This window comes from Danio rerio, chromosome 24 (genome assembly GCF_049306965.1).
Source record: "Danio rerio strain Tuebingen ecotype United States chromosome 24, GRCz12tu, whole genome shotgun sequence".
NCBI classification, from domain to species: Eukaryota; Metazoa; Chordata; class Actinopteri; order Cypriniformes; family Danionidae; genus Danio; species Danio rerio.
Genome location: NC_133199.1, coordinates 7,010,001 through 7,035,269, shown reverse-complemented (window position 1 = coordinate 7,035,269; position 25,269 = coordinate 7,010,001). Strand labels below are relative to the sequence as shown.

Below are 25,269 nucleotides of genomic sequence, written 5' to 3'. Positions count from 1 at the left end.
TCACTAACAGCTCAGGCCTTAAAGAGTTTAATGCCGCCCTCGCCACTAGACTTCCACTCCATTAGTCTGAGTTGAGTCCAATAAAAACGTCAGGCCGCAGCCGCATATTACTTTCTGCTCTATTTGCATGCATTCTGGTTTAAAGTTCACACGTCCACTCAGTGTCTGCTTGTCTTCGATTCTCATATTCTGCGAGAGTGCAAGATGTATTGTTAGATCTGCTGCCAAATATTTAGCAATATAATTTGCTCTGTTTTTGACTCCTCATGAACGAATTTCCCTTTCATAAAAAAAAAAAAAAGGATTTGTTTTGTCCCGAATGTGCAATTTATTCTTTCCCACAACATATAATTTATGCTTATTTTGGTATTTAGAAATGAAAAAGCCCCAAGGATTTTCTGAACTTTAGACTTTATTTAACCAATAAATCTTCTAGCGTTGCTGCAAGGAGAAACAAGTCACATGCTGTTTCTTTGTTTAAGAAAAAAAATAATAATTGATTGATTTTAAAGGAGAGTAATGATTTTTTAGCGGGAAGTATTCATTCAATGTAAATCAGATGTGTACTGTATATATAATAATATTCACACTTTCTATGTCGTGTTAAGGAAATGTACAATATGTATAATTTTATGTGTTGAATATCTCAAGTAATACAGTAACAATGGTTTTAAGTTACACCACACTAACTGATCCTAAGTATTTGCAAAAAAAATGTATGCTTTTTAGCAACTCTTTTGCTATTTGTTTATTTACGATTGTATGTTATTATATTTTTATTTAGTATTTTGTGATTCGTTATGTTTTTAAACTAAGAGTTTAAAATAAAAGAAATTATGTTTATAAATAATAAAATTATTATAAATGGATTTTAAAGTAATTATTATTAATGTAATATTAATGTCTTTATAATTATTTTACTCTTGTTAATTACTTCTATTTTGCTGAAATATACAATATATAGTAAATATAGTATACATTTAACTACTACTACTGCTACAATTACTACTACTAATTATTATTATTATTATTATTACTATTATTATTATTATTATTAATATTATTAATAATATTATTAATATTATTATTATTATAAACTGTAACCATTTTCATCACCTAAATAAAACAAATATAACAATAATAAAAACTAAGAATCTGAAACAAAGTAAATAATATTTATAAATAAAAAATATTATAAAGGAATTGTAAAGTAATTATAATTTGACAGACACATTTTAAATGAGATTATAATTATTTTATTCATTTTATAATATTAATAATAATAAGAAGAAGTAGAAGAAGAACAAAAACCATAATTTTTATTATTATTTATCATTATCATTATCATTATTATTATTATTATTATTATTATTATATTTTTGTTGTTATTATATACTCATGTAAACTGTAACTATTTTATAAATAACAATAATAATAATAATAATAATAATAATATTAATAATAAACTAAGAGTATGGGATAAAGGAAATTATTTTTATAAATAGTAAAAATATTATAAGTAATTTTAAAATGTCTTAATAATTATTTTATTCTTTTCAAATACTTTACAAATAGTAGTAGTAGTAGTATTGTTATTATTGTTACTATTAATATATATTCATTTAAATTGTAACTATTTTCATCAAATAAATAAAAAATCCCCCCAGTCCCAAACTTTGAACAATAGTGCCATATAAGTTGACACTTTTGTACAAGAAGGTTGGCAGCATTTGTTTTAGGCCAACAGCAGTTTCCCAGGAGGTTCTGCACACTGACACACAACTGTCCTTGACTAACCTCCCATTTGCATTCATCGACTCACATGCTTTCTCTCTCTTTGTCCATGTCTTTCTGTAGGAGCTGGTGGGAAGTAACCCTCCGCAGAGGAACTGGAAGGGAATAGCGATCGCACTGCTTGTTATTCTGGTCATCTGCTCTCTGATCGTCACCTCTGTCATTCTGCTGACTCCAGGTACGCAGCCTGGGAGCAAAGGCCCCGGGGCCAAGAGCCTCTAGGCCATAGTACAAACATACACAAACGTACTCTTATAATGCTGCAAACAAACCAAGTGTCTACAGATGCAGACTCTCAGTTCACTACATTCTGCCAGAACTCCTATTTTCCGAAACGTCTTGCCTTGTTTCAGCTGGGACATGTTTGGGCAAATGTGGGATGATGATGATAATGTAGGCTGAAAAAATACTATATAATATGGCCACATTTACACACTTCACCGCTAAAAATGCACGACCATACACACACACACACACACACACTCTGGCATGCGCTGCAGTGTATGCACACATCTGGGCCCCATGCAGTCAGCAGGTGCTTTGAGCACACCTCCCCAGGTGAGAGCAGCGCATGTCAGACAGGTAATCAAGGATCTACCGCTGGATTTTATCATACTAAATTTGTTAAACATGATATTATATATTTATCTTGTCTCTATCTAAGAACTCCTTGGTCTTTTGAATCTATTATTTGTTCTCAGGTAACATGTTTTGGCTGAGTGCAAAGATCTCTGAAGGATATTTCCAGTACCTTATTGAATCTATGCCATGTAGGATTAAGGCAGTTCTGAAAGCAAAAAGGGGTCCAACCGGTACTAGTAAGGTGTAGCTAATAAAGTGGCCAGTGAGTGTATATCCAGGCATTATGAAGCATTTGTTAATTATATTTGTTTATAACGGCACTCATAAAATTAGTATGCAGAAACACTTTGACTTACATTCTCCCTTCGTACGTGTCATCAGAGGGGAAAGCCCCGCCCATCAGTGATAATTTCTCCCTCATTAACATAAACAGCCCTGAGTGAGAAGCAGCCATCAGCCAATAGAGTTTTGAATCTGCCACTATGCTGACACATAGGCGTTTATAGCTCCATCCTCTTTTGAAAAGAATCTCAATTGAATTTAAAACGACAGCCACTAAGCCCAATTTAAATCAAAGCCTAAAACGGGCAGTTTAAAAGAGTTATAAAACATCATTTGAGCTGAAACGTCACATAGGGACATCAGAAGCTTATTTTAGGAAAGGCTACTGTAGTTAGGTTGTATTTTGTATTTCTTTTTTTTCTGTATTTTTTCGACATGGTACCAAAAGACGCAACTAAATTGTGTACCAAACAGGATTAAGCTTTCAAGGGTTTAACTGCAGTGTGTATGTGGGCAGTGAAGCCTGTTACTGGCCAATATAAATCTCCGCGTCCCCTTCCTCTCCGAAAGCCATTAAAATCTCCCAGCCGTGCTTTAATTAGTGTGCTGTGAATGCTGGTTTGCCTACATTAAGCCAGCAAGTTCAGACTTTGAAGAACTAATTGAGTAGTTTTGTCCGCGTTTCCGTTCATTTTTTTCTCTCTCTAATAATAAACGTAGTGGAAAATCTTTTAATGGGAGGCACAGATTGAGATAAGATAACCTGTTTGATTTGTTTTTATTCTCGCTGTGAACATGACTGGATGTTTGTGTGTGTGCATCGCTACATTCTCTTTCCATGTGGACACCTTGTCTGGCTGCAGTCTTTTACTTCACATCTAAACTGGAGCAAGGGACGGTTCAGGCAGCCATGGTTAATAGAGGAGAGTGAATGGGCTCATGCCGTAGAGACTGAGCAGGTGGCATCTCTAGCTTGAGTCCTGACGCCTCTCCAAATCTGCAGGACAGCGTCTCAAAAATCTTTGCAGACTGCTGGGTGTAAAGCAGGTCACTTATATAAGTGCACCTGATTTGAGCAGGAAAGACTGCAAATTGCACACCATCAATGAGCCGTTGTATTTCTTTTTTAATAATGCGCATACAGATTAATCATCAGCAGTTGAGCGGATCATGTGGAGTCATTTCTGTATGGTTAATAAAAATAGTGGACGGCTAAAAAATATGCTATATAAAAGTTTTAATAGGCTGTTTTTTACAGCATTGAAGGGATAGTTTACACATAAAAAAGTAATCATTTTGTTTTTATTCACTCACCCATTACTTGTTCCAAACCTTTACGGGTTTCTTACTTATGTTAAACACAAATAAAGATATTTTAAAGAAAGCTGAGAAGTGGTAACCCTTAATTTCATTTGTAGGAAAAGCAAAGACATCTTGTTTTGATGTTTAACAGGAGAAAGAAACTCATAAAGGTTTGGAACCACTTGAGGGTGAGTAAATAGTGAGAACATTGAAATTTTTGGGCGAACTACCACTTTAAAACGATCAAAGCAAAATTTTTCTCAGAGAATGACAAGCTGTTACTCTAATACAAGTTTTATCTAAGGGGAAAATTACAAAGCACCTGCAGTGTTTGAGCGCTCTGTCTGTGTTTGTCTGAGATACAGTAATTTTTTGTCACGTGAGTCGTGGTGCACTTGTGGCATTCATTCAACTGGGTGCATTTGGAAGGCGCGAGCGCATCAAGGCTGATTTTTACGCCGCTTGTGCGTGCAAGACGCACACCTCCATTGGAAATAACGAACTTGCACGGACTCTAAAAAAGACGCAATATGTGAACGGCCACTAAAAGGCCGCCATCATTTACAATCTCCAGCAGTTGATCTTCTTGCAGAGACATGGTGGATTCATCTGATTAGTTGACAAATGGGTTGCTGATCCATTTCTTGGCAGTTTGCGGGTCCTTTACTAGGCCTTTTCCCCTTCACAAACAAACTTTCCAAAGAAACTAAAGTTTTCTGTTTCTTACTCATTTTGCTGCATGTGGGTTTAATTTGGGCACTCAAGTGACCGAGATGTAAGCGAGGGATTACAGACATTTTTCAAAATAAAGGATTGTTTTTAAATAAAAGATTGTTCAGACTCAAGTAATAAAAGCCCAGTACCAATTGATCCACAGACCAGTACCAGTCCACGGCCCGGTGGTTAAAGACCACTGTATTACAGTGCATCTGCTTGTTAAGTCATGACATATGGAATATTGTTTCAAGGTCCAAGCTGCTACTTGATTTGAATTGAATTGAGAAAATATTTCTTTATGGTAAATGTTTTGTTTTATCACATATTAAAGTGAATTTTATATAAAATCATGGAGTGCAAAACATGGAGTCTCTGGACATGCTGCATCACGAACAGAGGTGGGGATAGTATCCAAACTCTATACTCGAATAAAAGTACAAGGACTTGCGGAAATGTTTACTCAAGTAAAAGTAGCATTCTTAAAAGTTACTCGAGTAATAGTAAAAAAGTATCTGTTGAAAAAAATTATTTAAATAAATAGTTACTAGTTACTTTTCATTTTATATATATATATATATATATATATATATATATATATATATATACAACAGTTCTGTCTGGTTCTCAAATCTGATAGCTGTGCGATATTCTGCAATATCAGAACTCCTACAGCCTCATTACCCTTTGTGTATTACTCCGCCCACATACAACAAGCAAAAAGCAGACACTACAGATCTAAAGTTTAAAAGATGCACGCTCAACTGTTTAACTGTCAGCTTATGATTTGAATCCGGAAGAAAGTAGTTCCTCATACAAAAGGGTTTTTGAGACTCTCCATGTTTGATTTTTGTTTTTATGTTCACAATTATGCCGTCAAACTGTTGTATAAACGCAATATCACACTCATAGCAGTGCGACATGGCTGTATATCGGCACTGGTGGGGGCACTAAGGCACTTGGCCTCTTATATTATCTTATATAATAAGATAATATATATATGGTCTTATATATATATATATATATATATATATATATATATATATATATATATATATATATATATATATATATATATATATAATAATATAATGCATTTTCTTCTGGTGAAAGTCTTACTTGTTTTATATCTGGTAAAAAATACAGTTTTTAATGTTTTTAAAGCCATTTTAAGGTCAATATTATTAGCCCCCTTAAGCAATGTCTTTTTTGATTGTCTACAGAACAAACTATCAGTTAAGCCTTTAAATGTCACTTTAAGCTGAATACTAATATCTTGAAAAAATTCTAGTAAAATAGTATGTTCTGTCATCATGGCAAAGATATGTGTTGTGTTGATAACATCTTCTTTTTGTTAAACACAAATTGGGGAAAATATACAGAGTGGCTAATAATTCTGACCTGGTCCGATACACTCACTGCACAGACAGCTTAACTGTCTTCTCAGAACTGCAGATGACCATGGTGTGACCGCAGTATAAACTCGCATGTCTTCCTCGACTTCAGCCATCATTCCAACATAAGCACACGTGCTCTAACCGAAAGCGGGAGACGCGTCTCTATAGCAACCTCTCGCCACAAGAGAGGTAAAAGTACAGAGTAAAAGTACACATTTCTAAATGTACTCAAATAGTACAGGTTAACCAACAGTTTTACTCAAGAAAATGTAACAAAGTAAATGTAATTCATTACTACCCACCTCTGATCACAGACGCCATCATTTTAACAATTTAAAAATCAAAAATCACTGGCATGGATATATCTATATATTTATATAGCTATATATATATATATATATATATATATATATATATATATATATATATATATATATATATATATATATATATATATATATATATATATATATATATATATATCACTGGCAAGTATTACATTCCTTTGTAGACATTTATTATCATTTGTTGAGTCTTCCCATACAGAACCCAGAAGCTTTGTGTGACACTTATCGAGCAGATTGCAACACAATACTTAACAGTTATTAGTACTTCCAAAGATTTATTAATCTCTTTATTAAGCTGGGTTCCCTTTTATTCATCAGGGATCGCCACAGCTGAATGAACCGCCAACTTATCCAGCATATGTTATAAGCAGTGGATGCCTTTCCAGCTGCAACCATCTCTGGGATACATTCATGCACACTCATTCACACATATACACTACAGCCAATTTATCTTAGCCTATACCACATGTCTTTGGACTTGTGGGATAAACCGGACCACTAAGAGGAAACCCATGCGAACATGGGGAGAACATGCAAACTCCACACAGAAATGCCAACTGACGCAGCCGAGGCTCAAACCTGCGACTTTCTTGCTGTGACGTGATCGTGTTATCCACTTTTTTTGTTACATTTATTAAGCCAAAAATCTCCCCAACCCCAGCTGCCTTTCCTAATTTATTTCTTATACGGAATAATGTTGCATTTATTGTGTTGATTTATGTCGTGAAAAAAGTGAGTTCCTACGGTTTACACAAGCTCTTTTTTCTAAATATAATTTGAACTTTCCAAACATTGCCCTTCATGCAAGTCCCAGGAGGAGGTCATAGTAATAGAGCCTCTGTCAGTTCAGCATCCTCCCTGCTGCCCTGCTGATGAACAGTTCACCGTTATCCACACTGCCAGATACAAAATGCTCCTGACACCCCACCACAGTCCATCAGTGTAGTTACTCTGGATTTCCTTCTCTTTTTTTTTTTTTTTTGATGTAACTCTCTTTGATGTAACTGATAGCGTGATATGATGGGCTCGATCAGCGCTTTGACTGGAAAACTGGGTCAGGTCTACTTTTATCCCCGGCTTTATTATTATGTTTTTAAAGGGAAACATGTCTGACGGAAGACTGACGCTTGACTGACACCATGACAGCTAATTGGACATGTCAGTGGAGCTCATCTCTTTGAGGGTTTGAGATGGAAACTCCTTTTTCTCGCAAATCTCCCAGGAACCGTTGTGCAGCGTAGCAGGGGGTCTGTCAGATAACCTTCCCGGAGTTATTTCCGCTTCTCTGTCCTGTTGTTACAGAAATTGCACATAGAGATCAGCCAAGTCACCTTAGGACTGTTCGAGAATTTTTAGCAATTCGGTCGCATAAGGATTTCTTCCTAGAAGAAAAACTTTTTAACGCCTTTTAAATATTTTGTTGATATCCAAGCTGACAGCGGTGAATTTGGGTCAGTTATACCAGCCTCTCTCATGAATACTAACAATGCATAGACAATCCTGCCTCTCTCAAGGCACACGATTCAATGAAAACATTGTCAGGGCATCAAAAATGCAGACGTCTCTAATAATAATTGTACTTTCTCAAAGCAATCACGTTGCATTTCCATATCTTCAGATGATGAAGATAATACTCTCTCTTCTTGTGGCTCACATCAACGAAGCAGCATCTATTAAGCAAAATAATGAGTCATAGACCCAACCGGAAGGTCTTCGATTCCTCTTAATCGTTTCATTAGCTTCGGGCCAAAGGGCTGGCAAGTAAGATCCACACGTCTGTCAAACAAAGAGCAGAGCATATGAAATAAGCAGGCCTACAGTCTTACAGATAACACTGTGATCTTCTTAACCAACAAAAGTTTCTTTCATTCAGCCATTCGGACTTTGAAGTGGAGAACATCTCCTAGCTTATGAAAGCTCTTGCTGTTCTTTAATTAATGCCTGTGATCGTCCTCATTTTCCTGCGTGTTCAGTTACACAGTCCTTGTTTTCGCCCGTTTCTTGCCTGTGGATTTCTGGGTGAGGTTATTCACTGCTCTTAAAATTATGCAAAGACATCCATATGGGAATTTTCATAAATTAACATCTCCTTGCACTGAAAGCTAGAATCTCCCTAGATGAGGGACAGCAGAATAGCCTACTATTTCCCTCATGGTATTTCTGCACATTATAGTGTGTACACGGCACATTATTCAAATGTTTAATATGCATGGAACGCCTAAAAATGTGTAGCATTCAATAGAGTAGTACTTTCAGAAAGTTTTTATATTTTGGGGAAACAAATAATAGTAATCTTGATAATCGAAATAATCATCTTACATTGGATTGGGAGATAGTGGAACAGTTGGATGCATTTAAAGACATTCGAACAACATAGGCTCATTCTGAAATGTAGCCCTATACACATTTCTGGAGATTGTGAATTATGTAGCCAGAAGTACATATTGCTGCATATCATCTTTAAAATAAATGCTACTGGTCAGTATGATATTGTTCTTTTATGCGCTAACCAGCTGACCACTTACCTCCATATGGTCGGCTTGTCCGCTGTTAATAGTCGCAGAGACTCAGAGAAGAGTTGACCATGATGATGGGGTTCGAGCTCAGCGGTTCCAGAAAGCAGATAAGACAAAAACGAAAGCCAAAAAATGTAATAAACAAATAAATAACAGAGTGAGAATGTGGTGAAATCTGAAAACTTGATAAAAATCAGACGAGAACGTTTCTTTTTAAAACTCTGTTGTTAGGTTCAGAAAAGTTAGTGCGCGTGTCAATTGGTGCTTTTGAAAACATTATTGGTTGGGTTTAGGGAAGGAAGAAGGTGATCCGTTAATTAGTCAGTTGTCAGCGGCGGATTGCAGTGGTGGATTTACGCGAGAAGAGCATGTGTGATCTAAAAAGCATACACAATCCGCCTCTGGTGGATTCGCAAAAACAAAAACTGCAAACAGAGTACCTCTTGGGATGTATTTGCCACTGTCCAGAAATGTATATAGGGGCACGTTTACAGAACGAGCCTGGGTTGCGTTCAAAACACTGTATGCATTTAACTCTACTGGTATATACAGTTTGAAATGTATTTCAGAATATATATCACAATTCAAATGTTGTGATCAGTATTTTTTTATATTATTATTTGAAAGAAAGGCTGAATTAATACAGCTACAATTATATTAGCAGCCATTACGTAATAAAATAGTTCATTCAAAAATGAAAATCATCTTATTAATAATTCACCCTCATGGGTTTACAAACCCATTTGTTCGCCTTTGGAATACAGAGCTTCCTCATCCTCCATAGATAGAAATACGTTCAACGACACATTCAAAGTCTAGAAGAAGCTCAAAAAAGTCTGCCTCTTCAGCCGCTGTTATGTTTTTGTAGATTATGTTATTCCGCTTGTTTTGTCCGTTTCTTTTCTTTCTTTCTAATTATTCATTCATTTATTTTCATTTGGCTTAGTGCCTTTATTAATCTGGGGTCACTACAGCTAAATGAACGGCCAACTTTTCCAGCATACGTTTTACGCAGCGGATGCCCTTCCAGCTACAACCCAGCACTGGCAAACATCCATACACACTCATTCAGACACATGCACTACAGCCAATTTTAATTTATTAAATTCACTTGTATGTCTTTAGATTGTGGGGGAAGTCGGAGCATGCATACCCCTGTATACATTTCTGCAGAGTGCGAAATATGTCCCAGGGCCCAGTTTTTGTTTATGACCACTGCCTATGCTTTTTCAGATCTTTCTCTCGCTAGTGCTATTCATGCCTAATGTTCTCGCTGAAATCCACCAGAGGCCACTGTCAGCTGACTGACTGACTGACTGACTGATCCCCCCCACCCACACCCTTCTCTAAACCCAACCGATAGCGTTTTCCAAAGCATCGATTGACCCTATCACCCCCGTCACTAAACTCAACTGACAGTGTTTTAAAAAGCAATGCAAAAAAATTAAAACCCTTGTGGCTACCTGATTTTTTTACCACGTTTTCAGATCTTACCACATTCTCACCTGTTTATGTACTTTTGTTTGTTTTAGTTACTTTTGTTTATGTACTTTTGTTAAACTGTTTGTTTTAGTTTTACCTGCTTTCTGGAACTGTTCTTCACCGGACTCGAACCCTGTTGTTGCAGGCAACTCCTCTCTACGTCTCTCTAAGTCTGCCACCGTACGTGGTGAGCTATTGGGTAAACTAGTAACAGCAAAAAGGCATCCAGATGGAAGTAAGCGGACAGGTTCATTTTAAAAACAAAATTCAGCCATACATAGCTCTGGCTACATAATTTACACTCTCCAGAAATGTATGCAGAGGTACATTTTCACAATGAGCCTGTGTTGCCAACTTTGTGAAATGTGTTTTTTTTTATTTATTTATTTATTTATTTATTTATTTATTTGCAAAGCTGTTACCATGACTGCTTTAAACGGCTGACAATTGCAGTGTACTTTTGAAAAGGAATGCTTACAGTAATGATTATTTATCTAGCTGCATTGGTGGGCAGCTCAGCTTTAATAGTGCTCAGTCCAGGCACGCGGCAGCCTCTGTCTACATAGCGAGCAGCCAGGCAGAGAAGCTTCCAGCTGGGCTCATTTCTTGCCTTTGCATCATGGAAAAAAAATCAACACTCGGCTTTAACAGAGACACAACAGTGCGGCATAAGACTTGCATAGGCATCCAAGAAATTCCTTTTTTTGTCACTCTTTGAAACTCACTTGACTGAACTCATTGGAAATGATTATTATATCTTGTCTCCATAATAGCTGAATGTTTATGTGATGCGTTAGTTTATACACTACATTTTTTATGTATTTATTTCAGGCTTAGATGTCATTCCCAGATTATCTAGTTTTCTTGTGCAACTTCTGATGCAATTTTTAACAGCCTACTGGGGAACTTATGGATACAGATACTGATGTAGTGTCTTCTTGTGCCTATGTAACATACAAGAAACAGAATAGAATTCAACACTGTGATATACTGTACTTATGGTTCATTTTTTGCTCTTTAAATAGATGTGGAAAAAAAAAGAAATAAATAAAAAAAAGAACACATTTGCAGTGGTATTCAAACTTTGCAATGTCTCCACAATGTTACGAGAGACATTTATATGACTGTGTATATTATAAATATGAGTTGCAGGCTTCCACTCAGTAATAAAATAAGCAAACAAATAAGTTGAGAAAGCAGCAGTTAAGAAGGCATCGGATATGCTATATATGCATAACTATAAGGGCTGCATGATATTGGGAAAATAACTGGCATTGCAATGTACAATATTACTTTATCAATATTATTACAACATCCATTCATCACCAAATGAAATGAATCGCTTTATCTGGAATTCGTTATTTTTTAATACATCAGGATGATTTTGTAGGGGTGTACAACTGCATAAAATATAATAAACCAATCGCAAGCATTTAGAGCAAAGATGTAAATAAAATAGAAAGTCAAAAACCACATTGTATACCTACAGTGACCAGTTTATCCAGTATATATTCATAAACAAAGAATCTTACTTAAAGCTATTTTGTTATCTTTCTTAAACTTATTTCATATGCTTAAATACTTTACACTGACTTGAAATCCCCACAGTCACAGCAGCTCAATTGACAAATGTTAGCCTTGCAATGGATCCCCAAATCATGAATGTCAACACTATAATACCAATTCAACATTGCAGATTCTGCGTGTGATTATTGCCTATGCACAATATGAGCATATTGATGCTAAAACAATATATTGTGCAGCCCTAAGAACTATGCAGTTTACCTGCGTCAGATCAACAGATATCATAACTGAATTTGATTCTAAAGTGTGTCTGAGACTATAGAATATATAGATCCGATCATGAAAGACTACAAAAGACAATATGGCCATGGAAATCCTAAACTCATCTGGCATTTTTATTTTAACTGTAACATCTGGGACAGGGGTCACCAATCTCGTTCCTGGAGGTCTTGTGCCCTGCAGGGTTTAGCTCCAACTTGCCTTAACACACCTGTCTGGGTGTTTCAAGTATACCTAGTAAGACCTTGATTATCTTGTTCAGGTGTGTTTGATTAGGGTTGGAGCGAAAATCTGCAGGACATCATACCTCCAGAAGCAAGTTTGGTGATCCCTGCACTGAAAAAAGTGTTGCATGCAGAACTGTTGCAAACAATTTGTTTGTGTTGAATTTAAACAAACAAATTAAGTTTAGTAATGTTCAACTTAATTTGTGTGTTTAAATTCAGCCCAAATAAATTGTTTACCACCTCTTAACATAAAGAAATTGAGTAAATCCAAGGAATCATCTTTGAATAATTTTTTTCAGTGTGATCTAGGATGTCATTATAAATGTTGCATTTATATTTTCATGGAAATGCATCGGTCATGTGGGAACCCTAAGATGTGACTGCTGACAAAAGTAGCAGGATAAATTCTAAAAGTGTTTTAGGAAATATTATCTATTTAATATTGTTCATATGAAGTTAAATGCTTTGGAACTCATTGGACAACGCTTAACAGTGCAGATGGAGAATGACCCAAAGCACACTGCAAAAGCAACCACAGAGTTTTTTTAAAAGGAGTGGAATGTTGTGCAAAGGCCAAGTCAATCACCTGAACTTAATCTGATTAAGACTGCAGTTCACTTACTGAAGACAAAACTGAAGGGAAAATGCCCCAAGAACAAGCAGGAATTAAAAAACAGTTGCAGTAGAGGCCTGGCAGAGCATCACCAGGGATGAAACCCAGCGCCTGGTGATGTATATGCATTCCAGACTTCAGACTGTAATTGACTGCAAAGTTTTTTGCTATAAAGTATACAGTGAAAGTTTGATTTATGATTATTATTATGTCCATCTACTTTTGGACCCTTAACAAGTGGAAGGCACATATGCAAACTGTTTTGCTGATTTGGATGTAAATACCCTCAAATTAAAGCTGACTGTCTACAATTAAAGCCCATCCTGTTCGTTTCATTTTGAATCGATTGTGTTGGCGTATAGAGCCAAACATTTTTAGAATTGTGTCAATGTCCAAATTTTTATGGACCTGACTGTCTATGTATGTACATTGGTAGCCGAATTGAAACACACCATTTATATAATCATTCATTTTCTTTTCGGCTTAGTCTTTTTTATTCTGGGGTTGCCACAACAGAATGAACCGCCAACTTATCCAGCATATGTTTTACAGAGCGGATACCCTTCCATCTGCAACCCATCGCTGGGAAACACCTTGCACACTCATTCACACACATACACTACAGGCAATTTAGCTCACCCAATTCACTTAACGCACATGTCTTTAAACTGTGGGAAACCAGAGCACCCGGAGGAAGCGTTTACATGGAGAACATGCAAACTCCACACAAAAATGCTAACTAACTCAGCTGAGGCTTGAACCAGTGACCTTCTTGCTGTGAGGCAGAGGTCTGCATTCCCGCGGCTGTCCCGCGGGCGCTCCAGGACCCGACCAGATTTCTGCGGCGCGGGAATAAATTTCCGAATAAATCGCGGGAGCAGTCGGTAACTGGTTTAATTTGGGACGGGAGCGGGCTGTCTAGCAATATCGCGGATATTGCTATGCAAATGAGAGAGAGAGAGAGCTTTGCCTGTGTTTGTGCTTGGTGCTTGTGTGTGTGTGTATGTTAGTGCGCGCGCGAATGAGAGAGAGAGAGAGCTTTCCCAGATAGCAAAATACACTCGGGCCAGTTCCGGCTAGATTCTCGCCTGCCGGAGACTTACCACTCGGCCCGGCTCCGGCTGCCGGACTCGGGCTGGATGCTTGTGGACTCACTGCCCGATTCCGGCCCGAATCAATCGGTCCAGATGTGGCGGCCGTAAGCGAGTCGACGCTGCCGCATCCGCGCCAGAATCGGCCAGAGAGTAATGTGCGCTGCGGCCCGGAGCTGGCGCGACTCAGTATTTATATACCTTTATATAAAACCTTTTGGTATTACATTGGTACTTGATACATGGTATTACAAGCCTTTGATTTGATATAACAGCAAACGCCTGTGTGTCTGCTTGGTGCTTGTGTGTGTGTTAGTGCGCGCGCACTTATGAGAGAGAGAGAGAGAGCTTTGTCTGTGTGTGTGTTTGGTGCTGTGTGTGTGTTTATACAGACAGCTTGGCTGTCTGGACTGTATAGCTGGGTGATTTTCGGTTTTGTTCTCCCCCGCTCTTTAGCGGGATTGGGCGTGGCGGGCAGAAAACGGGGCGGGTCGGGCAGCGGGACAGCAAATTCTTAATATAAGCGGGAGCGGTCGGGTTCGGGCTAAAACCTGGCGGGTGCGGGCGGGAGCGGGATTCAAAATTTAGTCCCGCGCAGATCTCTACTGTGAGGCCATCGTGCTACCCACCATGCCACTGCGTCAACCTTTAAATATATATATATATATATATATATATATATATATATATATATATATATCCACTCTGTCTAATGGGCTGTTCTGTAAACTGTACCAGACCATAGTCCAGTAAGCAAAGTAAGACTAAATGTTTCCTAAGCTGATCCCCAACATCAGTTGCAGAGACTTTATGATGCTGGCTCTTGGGCAGTCCTCTAATTAGGACGCACCAACCGGCTCATCCTGACAACAAATGGAACAAATCAGATATTGCCTTTTTTCCCCAATGCATGTGAAATGAGTCATACGCTAGGCGAAAGCACTCCGTGATCATATCTGATGTGCAGAAATGATGACTAAATAAATCAGCTTAGCGCTGGCATCGGCTGTAAATGCACAAAGCCCGTTTTTAATAATGAAACATTCAATTGGTCTAAAGCAGAGCCCGGAGGGACGCCTGATTGTGTTTACCTCCATGTTCCTTCTCTGCAGCGCCGAAGAATTACACCCATGCACATACACGCACACGTACACAAGTCAAAGTGACAGCCTAATATTAGTCGGAGCGAGATGAAGTGTGCGCGAGTTGATAGATTCTTCCCCGCTTTTCTCTGTCAGATGCATTCTCACCTTATGTGGCTGCCGTTTAATGCAAAGCTCTGCCGGCGCATTCTTTAAAATGCTTTTTCCACTAACGCCGCATGTTCAGTATCTCTAGGTATTGATGTGGCGGTGAGTCGCTGTGTGCTGAACGAATGAGTGGTAATGTCAAACAGTGGCGGCCTGATGGAGGCCATCTCTGGGCTCTGAGCGCAGCAGTACGGACCAGATAATGAGCCCAAGCGCTGCTGGAGGCTGGAACAGTCAGAACTTTCCAGTGCTGCGTTAAGAGAGCACTGTGGTTTTCACATCAAGCCCCGGAGCCGCGGTTGCCATTACAGAAGCGACTACTGCTTCTTTTAGAGGAAAAACACCAGGCTGCCCTCTAAGAAGAGTTTGTCAGCCCATTCAGTCTGATGCAGATGTATTTTGCTTCTTCTGTGAACCTGAAAATCGGAGAGTTTTTGACATGATAGCGGAGGCGTGAAAATTTGGTGATCTTGATGGTGAAAGTCTGTTCTTTTTTTGTCTCCCTCTAGGTGAGGATGATAGCCTGGCCTTTAAGGAAAAAGTGACAGTGGAAGAAATCTTCAAGAAAGACTTCAAAGTTCACGACCCCAACGCTAAGTGGATCAGCAGTAAGTGGTCTCATCTGCAGACGTTTGATTTCCTCTAGTTCGGGTTCTTCCATTAGCTGGCCAGTAGCTAATGCGATTGCTCAGATTATCTGAGCATTGAGTCACAAACGGACTATAATTCTCATTGTGCACATAATCAATTCAGAGACGGAGCTGAAGACAGGGTTGTGCGTTACTCATTTTCTTTTCAAGGTAAAAACGAAAAGTATTGATTCTTTTGTTCCCTCCAAAGGCATGGGTTTCGAACATTTGAGAGGCAAGATCTGGGTGAATCTCATAAAATTCCAAAGAGCTAATAAAGAAGCTTTTTTAAACTGTTCAAAATACAGGAACCACAAAGACAATGTAGTAATATCTCATTTGGATATGTGTAGCGAAATTAGCCCAATTTATGAATATTAATGATTAATAATAACAAGTTATGAATAATTCTGAATAATCAGAATTAACTTATAGTTAATTTAACCAAATAAATATAACATTGAGCGGACTCTGTAATTATCTATTTAGAAAGGGAATTATAACTACTTCTTGTAGATGAATAGTTTAGAAGTTTTATCAAATTTTAATAAGCTATAGCAAGGGTCTTTACCGTTATAGTGACCTTTTCTGTGAGGTAAAACAAAGACAATCCAATGGGGTTATATAGCGTGATTTATTGACTAGCCTAACATTCATTCATTCATTTTCTTGTCGGCTCAGTCCCTTTATTAATCTGGAATCGCCACAGCAGAATGAACCGCCATTTCATCCAGCACGTTTTTAAGCAGCAGATGCCCTTCCAGCCACAACCCATCTCTGGGAAACATCCACACACACACACACACTATGGACAATTTAGCCTACCCAATTCACCTGTACCACATGTCTTTGGACTGTGAAGGAAACCGGAGCACCCTGAGGAAACCCACGCAAACGCAGAGAGAACATGCAAACTCCACACAGAAACGCCAACTGAGCCGAGGCTTGAACCTGCGACCCAGCAACCTTCTTGCTGTGAGGCGACAGTACTACCTACTGTGCCACTTCGTTGCCCTAGCCTAACATATAACAAACAAATGTACAAAATATAACAACAAAAACATAGAAAAAAAAGAAAGCGAGGATATAAAATAATTTAGATAAAGAATGGCAAATTTAACTTAGTTCCACACAACTATTAAAGACCACCAAACTATTAAACACCTTTTTGATAAAGAGGCACATCATAACGCAAGACTAAATACCTGAATTTAGTGGCTTTGTCCTCTCTTGTTGTACGAGTTTTTCTAATGCTTGGAGGACAAAGTCCTTTAAGAAGTCCCTTCTTGTTGGCATGGAGTTTGCGACGCAGATCGGAGGAAACACAATACGCAAGCTTTAATGTGTTTAATTTGCCAGAAAATAAGAAACGTGGTCTCAGACGAGTCACATGGGCACAGAAACGCCGTCTGCCCCTTTTTGTGTCAGGGACACTTTTGCCATGATGTGGGGGGTGTAACAGATATTTCAAGGCATTGGTCAGGTAACTCAGGTCAGATCAGGTAACTCTCTCCTGACTGATTAATGGCGTGAGAGGAAAAGTTGCTCTCTAAACTTCCTTTGTTCTCCTTGCTGGTGTGTACGCTCCCAAGACAGACAGACAAAACTTTAACTCATGGTTTGAAACTACACCAAGCATACAAGTTATCATCCTAGATCATAAGCTGTAGAATTATGAATAGAGAAGAATGACACCAAATATGTCTATTTTAGAAATACCTAAAACATAATTCAAGTTTCATTTGTAATTACGCTGTTAACAATTTTTTTGTAAATTACACAGTATTTAACTATAATTTGAACTGTATTTTACTGTAGTATAGTTATGCGGTACATTTACTGTACTTTAAAGTTTCATTCAGAAAATTACTGTATATTTTACAGTAAAGATATACAATTTTGTGAATACATGTACAGCTAAATAAATGGTGCTGTAAATGTAAATACAGTATTGCTGTAAATAATTTACAGTAAGTTAATTGCGACGTGTTACTTACTGCAAGTAAGACACTATAAAATCTACAGGAAATTGCTAATAGCGTATATAAATATGTAACCTGATGAACTGTAATATAATATAAAATGATTTTATTTGTTCTTAGCAACAGGCTCATTCTGAAAACATAGCCCTATATACATTTCTGGAGGCCGCAAATTATGCAACTAGAAGTACCTATGGCTGCATTTTGTCTTTTAAATGAACGCTATGGGCACGCTAATGAACGTATGACGCTGTTCTTTTTCGCCTATACCACTTACCTTCGTATGAATGGCTTTCCCGCTGTTACCAGTTTGTCCAGTGGCTCACATTGTACGTCAGTAAACTTAAGATGCAGAGAGGAGTTGACCGTGACAACAGGGTTCAAGTCCGGTGAAGAACGGTTCAAGAAAGCAGGTAAAACAAAAACAAAAGCTAAAAAATAAAATAAACAAGTAAATAATGGTGAGAATGTGGTAAAAATCAAGCGAGGGCTTTTCTTTTTCTGGATTGCTTATCAAAACACTGTTGGTTGAGTTTAGAGAAGTGGGCGGGCGCTGGTCAAATGGTGCTTTTGAAAACACTGTCGGTTGGGTTTGGGAAAGGTGGTGAATGGGGTTTTGGTGAGTTGGTCAGTCAGTCAACAGCAGGCTCAGTGGGATTTACGTGAAGATCAGGTGTGAATATCACTCTAGAGCGAAATAAATTTCAGATCTCAAAAAACACATACAGCGGATTCGTGAAAGCAAACACTGCAAAAAAAAACGTCTCCTGGGACCTTTTTGCCGCCCTCTAAATATGTATATAGGGCTACATTCTTAGAATGAGCTGGAATTGGTTCTTTGCCTTCTCTGATATTTTAGTCATCACATAAAAATAAGTGTACTTAATCTAATTAAGACTTATAGTACATATACTATTGAATACAACAGCACACTTATTGTAAGTGTGCTGAAGTGTGTTAAGAAACACAGTCAAGTATACTCTCTTTCAGTACATTTAAGTGGGCTTTCATGGACATTTCAGACACTATATGCTACAAGTGGACATTCAGTGCAATAAAGCACACTTTATTTTTACAAAGGAATATATTCCAGAAACACCAGCTTATTAAAAATGATTTGCAAAAAGAACTCAGAAAACTTTATCTAAAATATATATATATATATATATATATATATATATATATATATAAAATCGCCTCAGCTGCTTCCAAGCAGCGATGACCTGCTTAGATTTCCTTTTTTAATCTAATAAAATAACCATTCAAATATTTTAATTGGGTCTGAAGGATTCTAAATAGATTTTGTGGCAACTCTACAATACGGAATTAAGTCAGAATGAGGGTGATTACATTTTTGTGGGTATGTGTCTGGATTGTGATGTCTGTTCTGCATACAGACGGGTGATTTAATGCAAAAGAAGGAAGGCGTTTATCAGCGGGTAGATTAATCAAGCCGTCTGATTTGGTTTGAGCTTCATTGAGCTGTCTCCTCTAATCAGCTGCTTTGGGCTGTGTAGATATGGAAGCTCTCTCTGCTCACACCTCACAATCTTTCGCAAAACTTTTTCGTCAAAGACGATCAAATGTTACCTAAAAAAGACAAAATCTGGTTTCTTTACAGCAGAGGTCAAAACTTAACTGTCTAAAACCAGTTCGTTATGCACACAAAGAATGTATTTATTAGCTGTTTTTTTATTTATTTATTTAATTTTATTTCATTTAATTCAATTCATTTAATCTATATTTCTATAGCGCTTTTACAATGTAGATTATGCCAAAGCAACTTAACAGAAGTTCTAGTAAACTGAAACTGAATGTGTCAGACCAGTTTTCAGAGTTAAAGTTCAGTTCAATTCAGCGTGGTTTAAATTTCACTGCTGAAAGTTCAAACACTGAAGAGCAAATCCATCTATGCACAGCTCCACAAGTCCCAAAGAAAGCAAACCTATAGCGACAGTGGTGAGGAAAAAACTTCACCAATTGACGAAAGTGAAAAAAAAAAAAAACCTTGTGAGAAACTAGGTTAAGCTAGGCACAACCATTTTTCCATTGGCCAAACTTTTTTTGCAGAGCTGCAGTCTAGGAACCGAAGGCTGTAGAACGTGGGACATATATCGTGGAGAAGCTGAATTTGTAGTGTGATTACTACATTATTTAGGGTGCTTTCACACCTTGACATTTGTTTCGGAACCTGTTGCATTGGCCCCTTAGCTCGGTTTGTTTTTGCATATGTGAACACCACAATCACGATCTGATACCCACCAAAAACAAATGGTCAGATGGCGTGTGTGTTTGTGTGTGATTGTGTGTGTGTGTGTGTGTGTGTGTGTGTGTGTGTGTGTGTGTGTGTGTGTGTATGTGTGTGTGTGTGTGTGTGTGTGTGTGTATGTGTGTGTGTTTGTGTGTATATATATACATATATATAATACAATTTTTGGGTAACACAAGTTTTGATATAGAATCGATACATTGCAATCCTTAACAATTGAAATTAAGCTATGAATGCGCAATTCTTACCTCTGATTTATCTTTAGTGATGACTATGTCTGTGGGTGTTACCATTCAAAATTAAAGAGCACCTTCATGCTTATAATGTCTAATTTCTCATTAAGTCCGTTTACATTGAGACCAATAATCTGATTTTAATATGATTAAGACAAAATGTTGAAAGCCTTGTGACACAATGACCTTAATCATATCATTGTCTTATTCAGTTTGAGGCAAGTAATTTGATTACTGATGTAAACATGTCATTGTCATAAATAACAAAGGAAGACAGCTGAGAGGAATCCCAGAAAATAAACCAAACTCTGACCAATGTGAGGAGAGTTTACTCGCACCACACGTGACTTGTGTTAATAATTTTGGTCTATTTAGAAACTTTACCATGTGAAAGCGAACTGCGTCAAGAACAAAAAGCAAAATTGTAACTATGCGGCCCGTCGCAGAGCGGCGCTTCTGATGTGCGACCTGCTTTAGAGTCACATTATCATTCTGAAATCTTTCTAATTTTGCCGATTTGTTAAAGCATAGAAACTATAATTATTATTGTTTAAAACAGCTTTTGGGCTTAATATTTTGTAGAAATTATTGTACACTAGTTCTGCGTGTTCAAACAGCTTATTCTAAATATGTTGAATCAACACAATTCTTAAGATTTCTTTCAGAGAACTTGATTGCTTTATGTTCAATCCACTTGAATTTGTAAAGCATGATAAAGTTAGCTTATTTACTTCTATCTATCTATCTATCTATCTATCTATCTATCTATCTGTCTGTCTGTCTGTCTGTCTGTCTGTCTGTCTGTCTGTCTGTCTGTCTGTCTGTCTGTCTGTCTGTCTGTCTGTCTGTCTGTCTATCTATCTATCCATCTGTCTATCTATGTTTCTATCTATCTATCTATCTATCTATCTATCTATCTATCTATCTATCTATCTATCTATCTATCTATCTATCTATCTATCTATCTATCCATCCATCCATCCATCCATCCATCCATCCATCCATCCATCCATCCATCCATCCATCCATCCATCCATCCATCTATCTATCTATGTAATTTGTGTATGTGTGATACTTGACTATTAGCAGCATAATCCGGGTACCTTGGTTTGCTATGAGAGTTTTCAGAATCAGTTAAAAAGTTGTAACACCTCTAATAAATTCATATATACATGCATAGAAGGTCTTAATATTTGTAGAATAAGACCTCAGATGAACAACAACATTCACAAAAACAAGTCTGGCACTGTTATTCAAATGCATTAACCGATCATGGGCAGACAGTTTAGCAGTTTGATGGTATTGTAGCCTTTAGGTTTGTGTGAAATGAAGGTTTGTTGCTTAATGAAATGCTGTGACTAGAGCTGTGCACTCCAATACTCCTCCAGTTTGATCTGAGAGACTGATAAGGTCATACTGAAAATGTTTACTTTAAGAAATTACTGCTAAAAGTAGATCTACAGGCATCTGAATCATACGGTGTCCTAAGTTTTTCACCCATGGCTTGTCTGTCTTATATCTCATTTCTTTTCTCTCAGCTATTTTTGTTGAATAAATAATAACACAGTGAGATGTTTCTTTCATCTTTCAAATTTCAAAACCTGCCAATACGGATTTATATTATGTCTAGATATGGCAAACCATGAAATTTAATACTTTAACAATAACTTTCTCCACGCAACTGTATATAAGGCACATATTGTACTGATAGATTGCCTCTTCTTATCATTTAATCACCCCTAAATGAAATTTACCCTTGATTCCATTTACATTACTGTGAACGGTTCATTCAGGCATACATACTTTGGTCACACTTTATTTTGATGGTCCATTTGTTGAAATTACATTGCATCTACATGCCAACTAATTCTCATTAGATTATAAGTTGACTGTTAGGTTGGGGTTAGAGTTAGTGTATGTTGACATAGTCAGTTAAATGTCTGTTGAAGGATCAGGATCAACAGATATTATGCAGTCAGTCTACTATTACTCAAATGTACCATCAAAATAAAGTGTATTTTATTCAAAAATGATTCATAATCTTTTGGAAAAGTGACAAGATACACTGGACTTCTCCAACTATTAAGTCCTCAAATCGTTTACAATAAACTTCCACCATCTGCTAAATCTGAATCTATTTCAACCAACTGTTGATGCATGGAAGCATGTATAACATATGCGTGTCTGTTTGCTTGTATTCATTCATTCGAATCATTTAAAGGTGCAGTATGAAAGTTTGACAGCCAGTGGTTGAACTAGTGAAAGCTCGGACAGTAGCCGAAATCGCTTAGTAGTTCTTCAGCAACCCTCCGCACTTCATCAGTGTAAATGAATATTAGCTGATCCACTCTAACATCTACATTACCAGGATGATAAAGATGAAATCAGGGCGGACATTTCAGCAAGACAATTATCCAAAACACAGCCAAGGGAACTCTCAAATGCTTTCAGAGAAAGAAAATCAAGCTGTAGAATGGCCCAGCCAATCAACTGACTCGAATCCAATACAACATAAAGCTTAGATTTGGTGGTTGAGACCCACAGAACCATTTATTTTGTTATCCAAGTACTTAAAATGACCACATACATCACGCAAATTGCACTTAACGCAGCGTTTGTGTCGGGTAATTAGTCAGCTGTACATGCAAATTAGTCAGAAAAACGTAAACTGTACTAGCTTTCTAGTTATGATATAGATATCTAAACATATTTATCTAGATGTTATATAGCCAGTCACATCTGTTTCTGTAACAGTTAAATCACAGTGAGTTTATGCATCTAGCATATTATTTTATAGCTATATTCCACTGTAACATGCTATGTCAGTTAGCATCGGATTATAATTTTTATGAAAATACCCAAGATGTCTGGAAGAATATATATAAACCATTTATTGTCGCAGTCGTGTAAATGATCAGTTAAAGCCTTTTCATGTTTATTCAGATCTTATTTTTCATTCAACTACAGCAATTGCTGGATGCCTTCATCCATATTAGGGATTTCCTGGAATGTTCTACTACTTTTGTGAGGCATATATGGAATTTCTGCTCAAGTAGGAATGAATCAGGCTGTAATTACCCTCAAACAAACGCTAGCACAAGTGGTTTCTGTGTTACTGGTTTATTTGTTGACTTCTTCCCCCAAATCCACCGTGAAAACTCGTTGGCTGCATGCTATACGAAAGAAATTGTCCTGAATGGTTCCTTAAATCACTTGAAGTCCTTGTTGAAGTCAATACATCCATTAAAGAGAACATGCAAACAACTCATGTTTGCCGATTGCTTGCTAACAGGAAGTGATAACCTCATGGCCAGTCAGCCATGTCATACAGCTGCAGCGATTTCAAAATAAAAGTCCCAAACCAAATAAATTCACAAATAATACATGTAACTTATTTTCTCAACAACAAAAAAATCTTTGAAAACATAAACAACTTATATACATAATGTACAAAGTAACAGCAAACAGTTACACAGGCATTACATGCATTTAAAGTGCTACAATGCCCACATCAACCTATTTTGAGAAAAACTGAAAAAAATCTCCCTCAAAAGAAATTTGAAGTAAACATATTTCCAGCATGTAGATCTTTATTTTTATTTTTTTGTACAATTTTTGATACGGATGTATTATATCAAAAATAGTAGCCTATTGAATAACAATATTTTGCAAGGTATTGAATTCAGAAACTCCAGTATCTTGACAACACTACACCTTAGTTAATCACTCAGTCCAATTGAACATGTATGTAGCTTTGTATCACATTGGATAACAACCCACACTACAAAATAAATCATATTTTCAGATTTGAAGACATGCAGAAAATTACATTTGCAGAAACTGCAAATCAGGGGGAGATTGGAGGCTCAAGAGGTATGAGATGGCTCATAACAGACTAGTACATGAGAAGTGAGTTCATTTATCAATGTTTTTTTTTTTTTTTTCCTTTTTGGTGTTACAAGTCACAAAGCTTCACAATTTATTGTTAAAAGACTGTCAACTCTAAAACCCTTTATTTAATATGAAACGATTTATAATCCTATTATTAAGATTAGAGTAGATCACCTTTTGAAAGAGGCGGTATTTTAGCAGGTTGAATTAGAATTATATATTTTTTGGGTTGAGTGGGGTGGGTGAGCTTCTTTAGGGCTAAGTTAACGCAATCTCACGGCAATCCGTAACTTTTTGATTTAGTGGCTTATTCGTATGAATTCGTACAATCTAGTTTGTACAATTTAGTACGATTTGCTTATCACGCAATGACGGTTGGGGATAGGGGTGGGGTTAGGTGCCACACCTCCATTTTAAAATCAAACATTTTCATACGACTGAACTCGTACGAATTAGCTACTAAACTAACAAAACGTAAAATACTTATGTTTCCTCATAAGATCGGGCTGGCTAAGCCTCTTTCGACCCTAGCAACGCCCCTGCACAGAACCATCAAGATTTTTACTCTCTGTTGAAGTCTGTGAAAAACTTATACCTGAGCAATTCATGTGACTTCATTTCCCAAATGAAAGGCATCTTTAAGCTGTCATCACCAAAAAAAAAGGCTTTTATGTAAAGTATTAAATATGTTTCAGTAGTTCAGTACTTTCTCTTTGTATTGTTTCATCACACATAACACATTTTTCAGATTTTTGTTTTGTTTTGGCTGTATTGTTTGGGTTTTTACCAAAATCTGGTTCAATTCCATGTCAACGGCTGCTTTAGAAATATAATTCCCATGAAAAAAATAATTAAATAAATAAAA

General features: G+C 37.0%; 1 protein-coding gene across 6 annotated transcripts in view; it reads left to right on the top strand.

Annotated features, from left to right (window-relative positions):
• dpp6a (dipeptidyl-peptidase 6a) overlaps nt 1–25,269 on the top strand; it is a 467,305-nt gene that overhangs the window by 323,136 nt on the left and 118,900 nt on the right. For all 6 annotated transcript variants that reach the window (XM_009297269.5, XM_009297271.5, XM_068217149.2 and 3 more), the window contains 2 exons: nt 1,858–1,972; nt 15,910–16,008. In XM_009297269.5, coding sequence (XP_009295544.2) covers nt 1,858–1,972; nt 15,910–16,008 — 214 coding nt within the window. The remainder of the gene's footprint in view (nt 1–1,857; nt 1,973–15,909; nt 16,009–25,269) is intronic.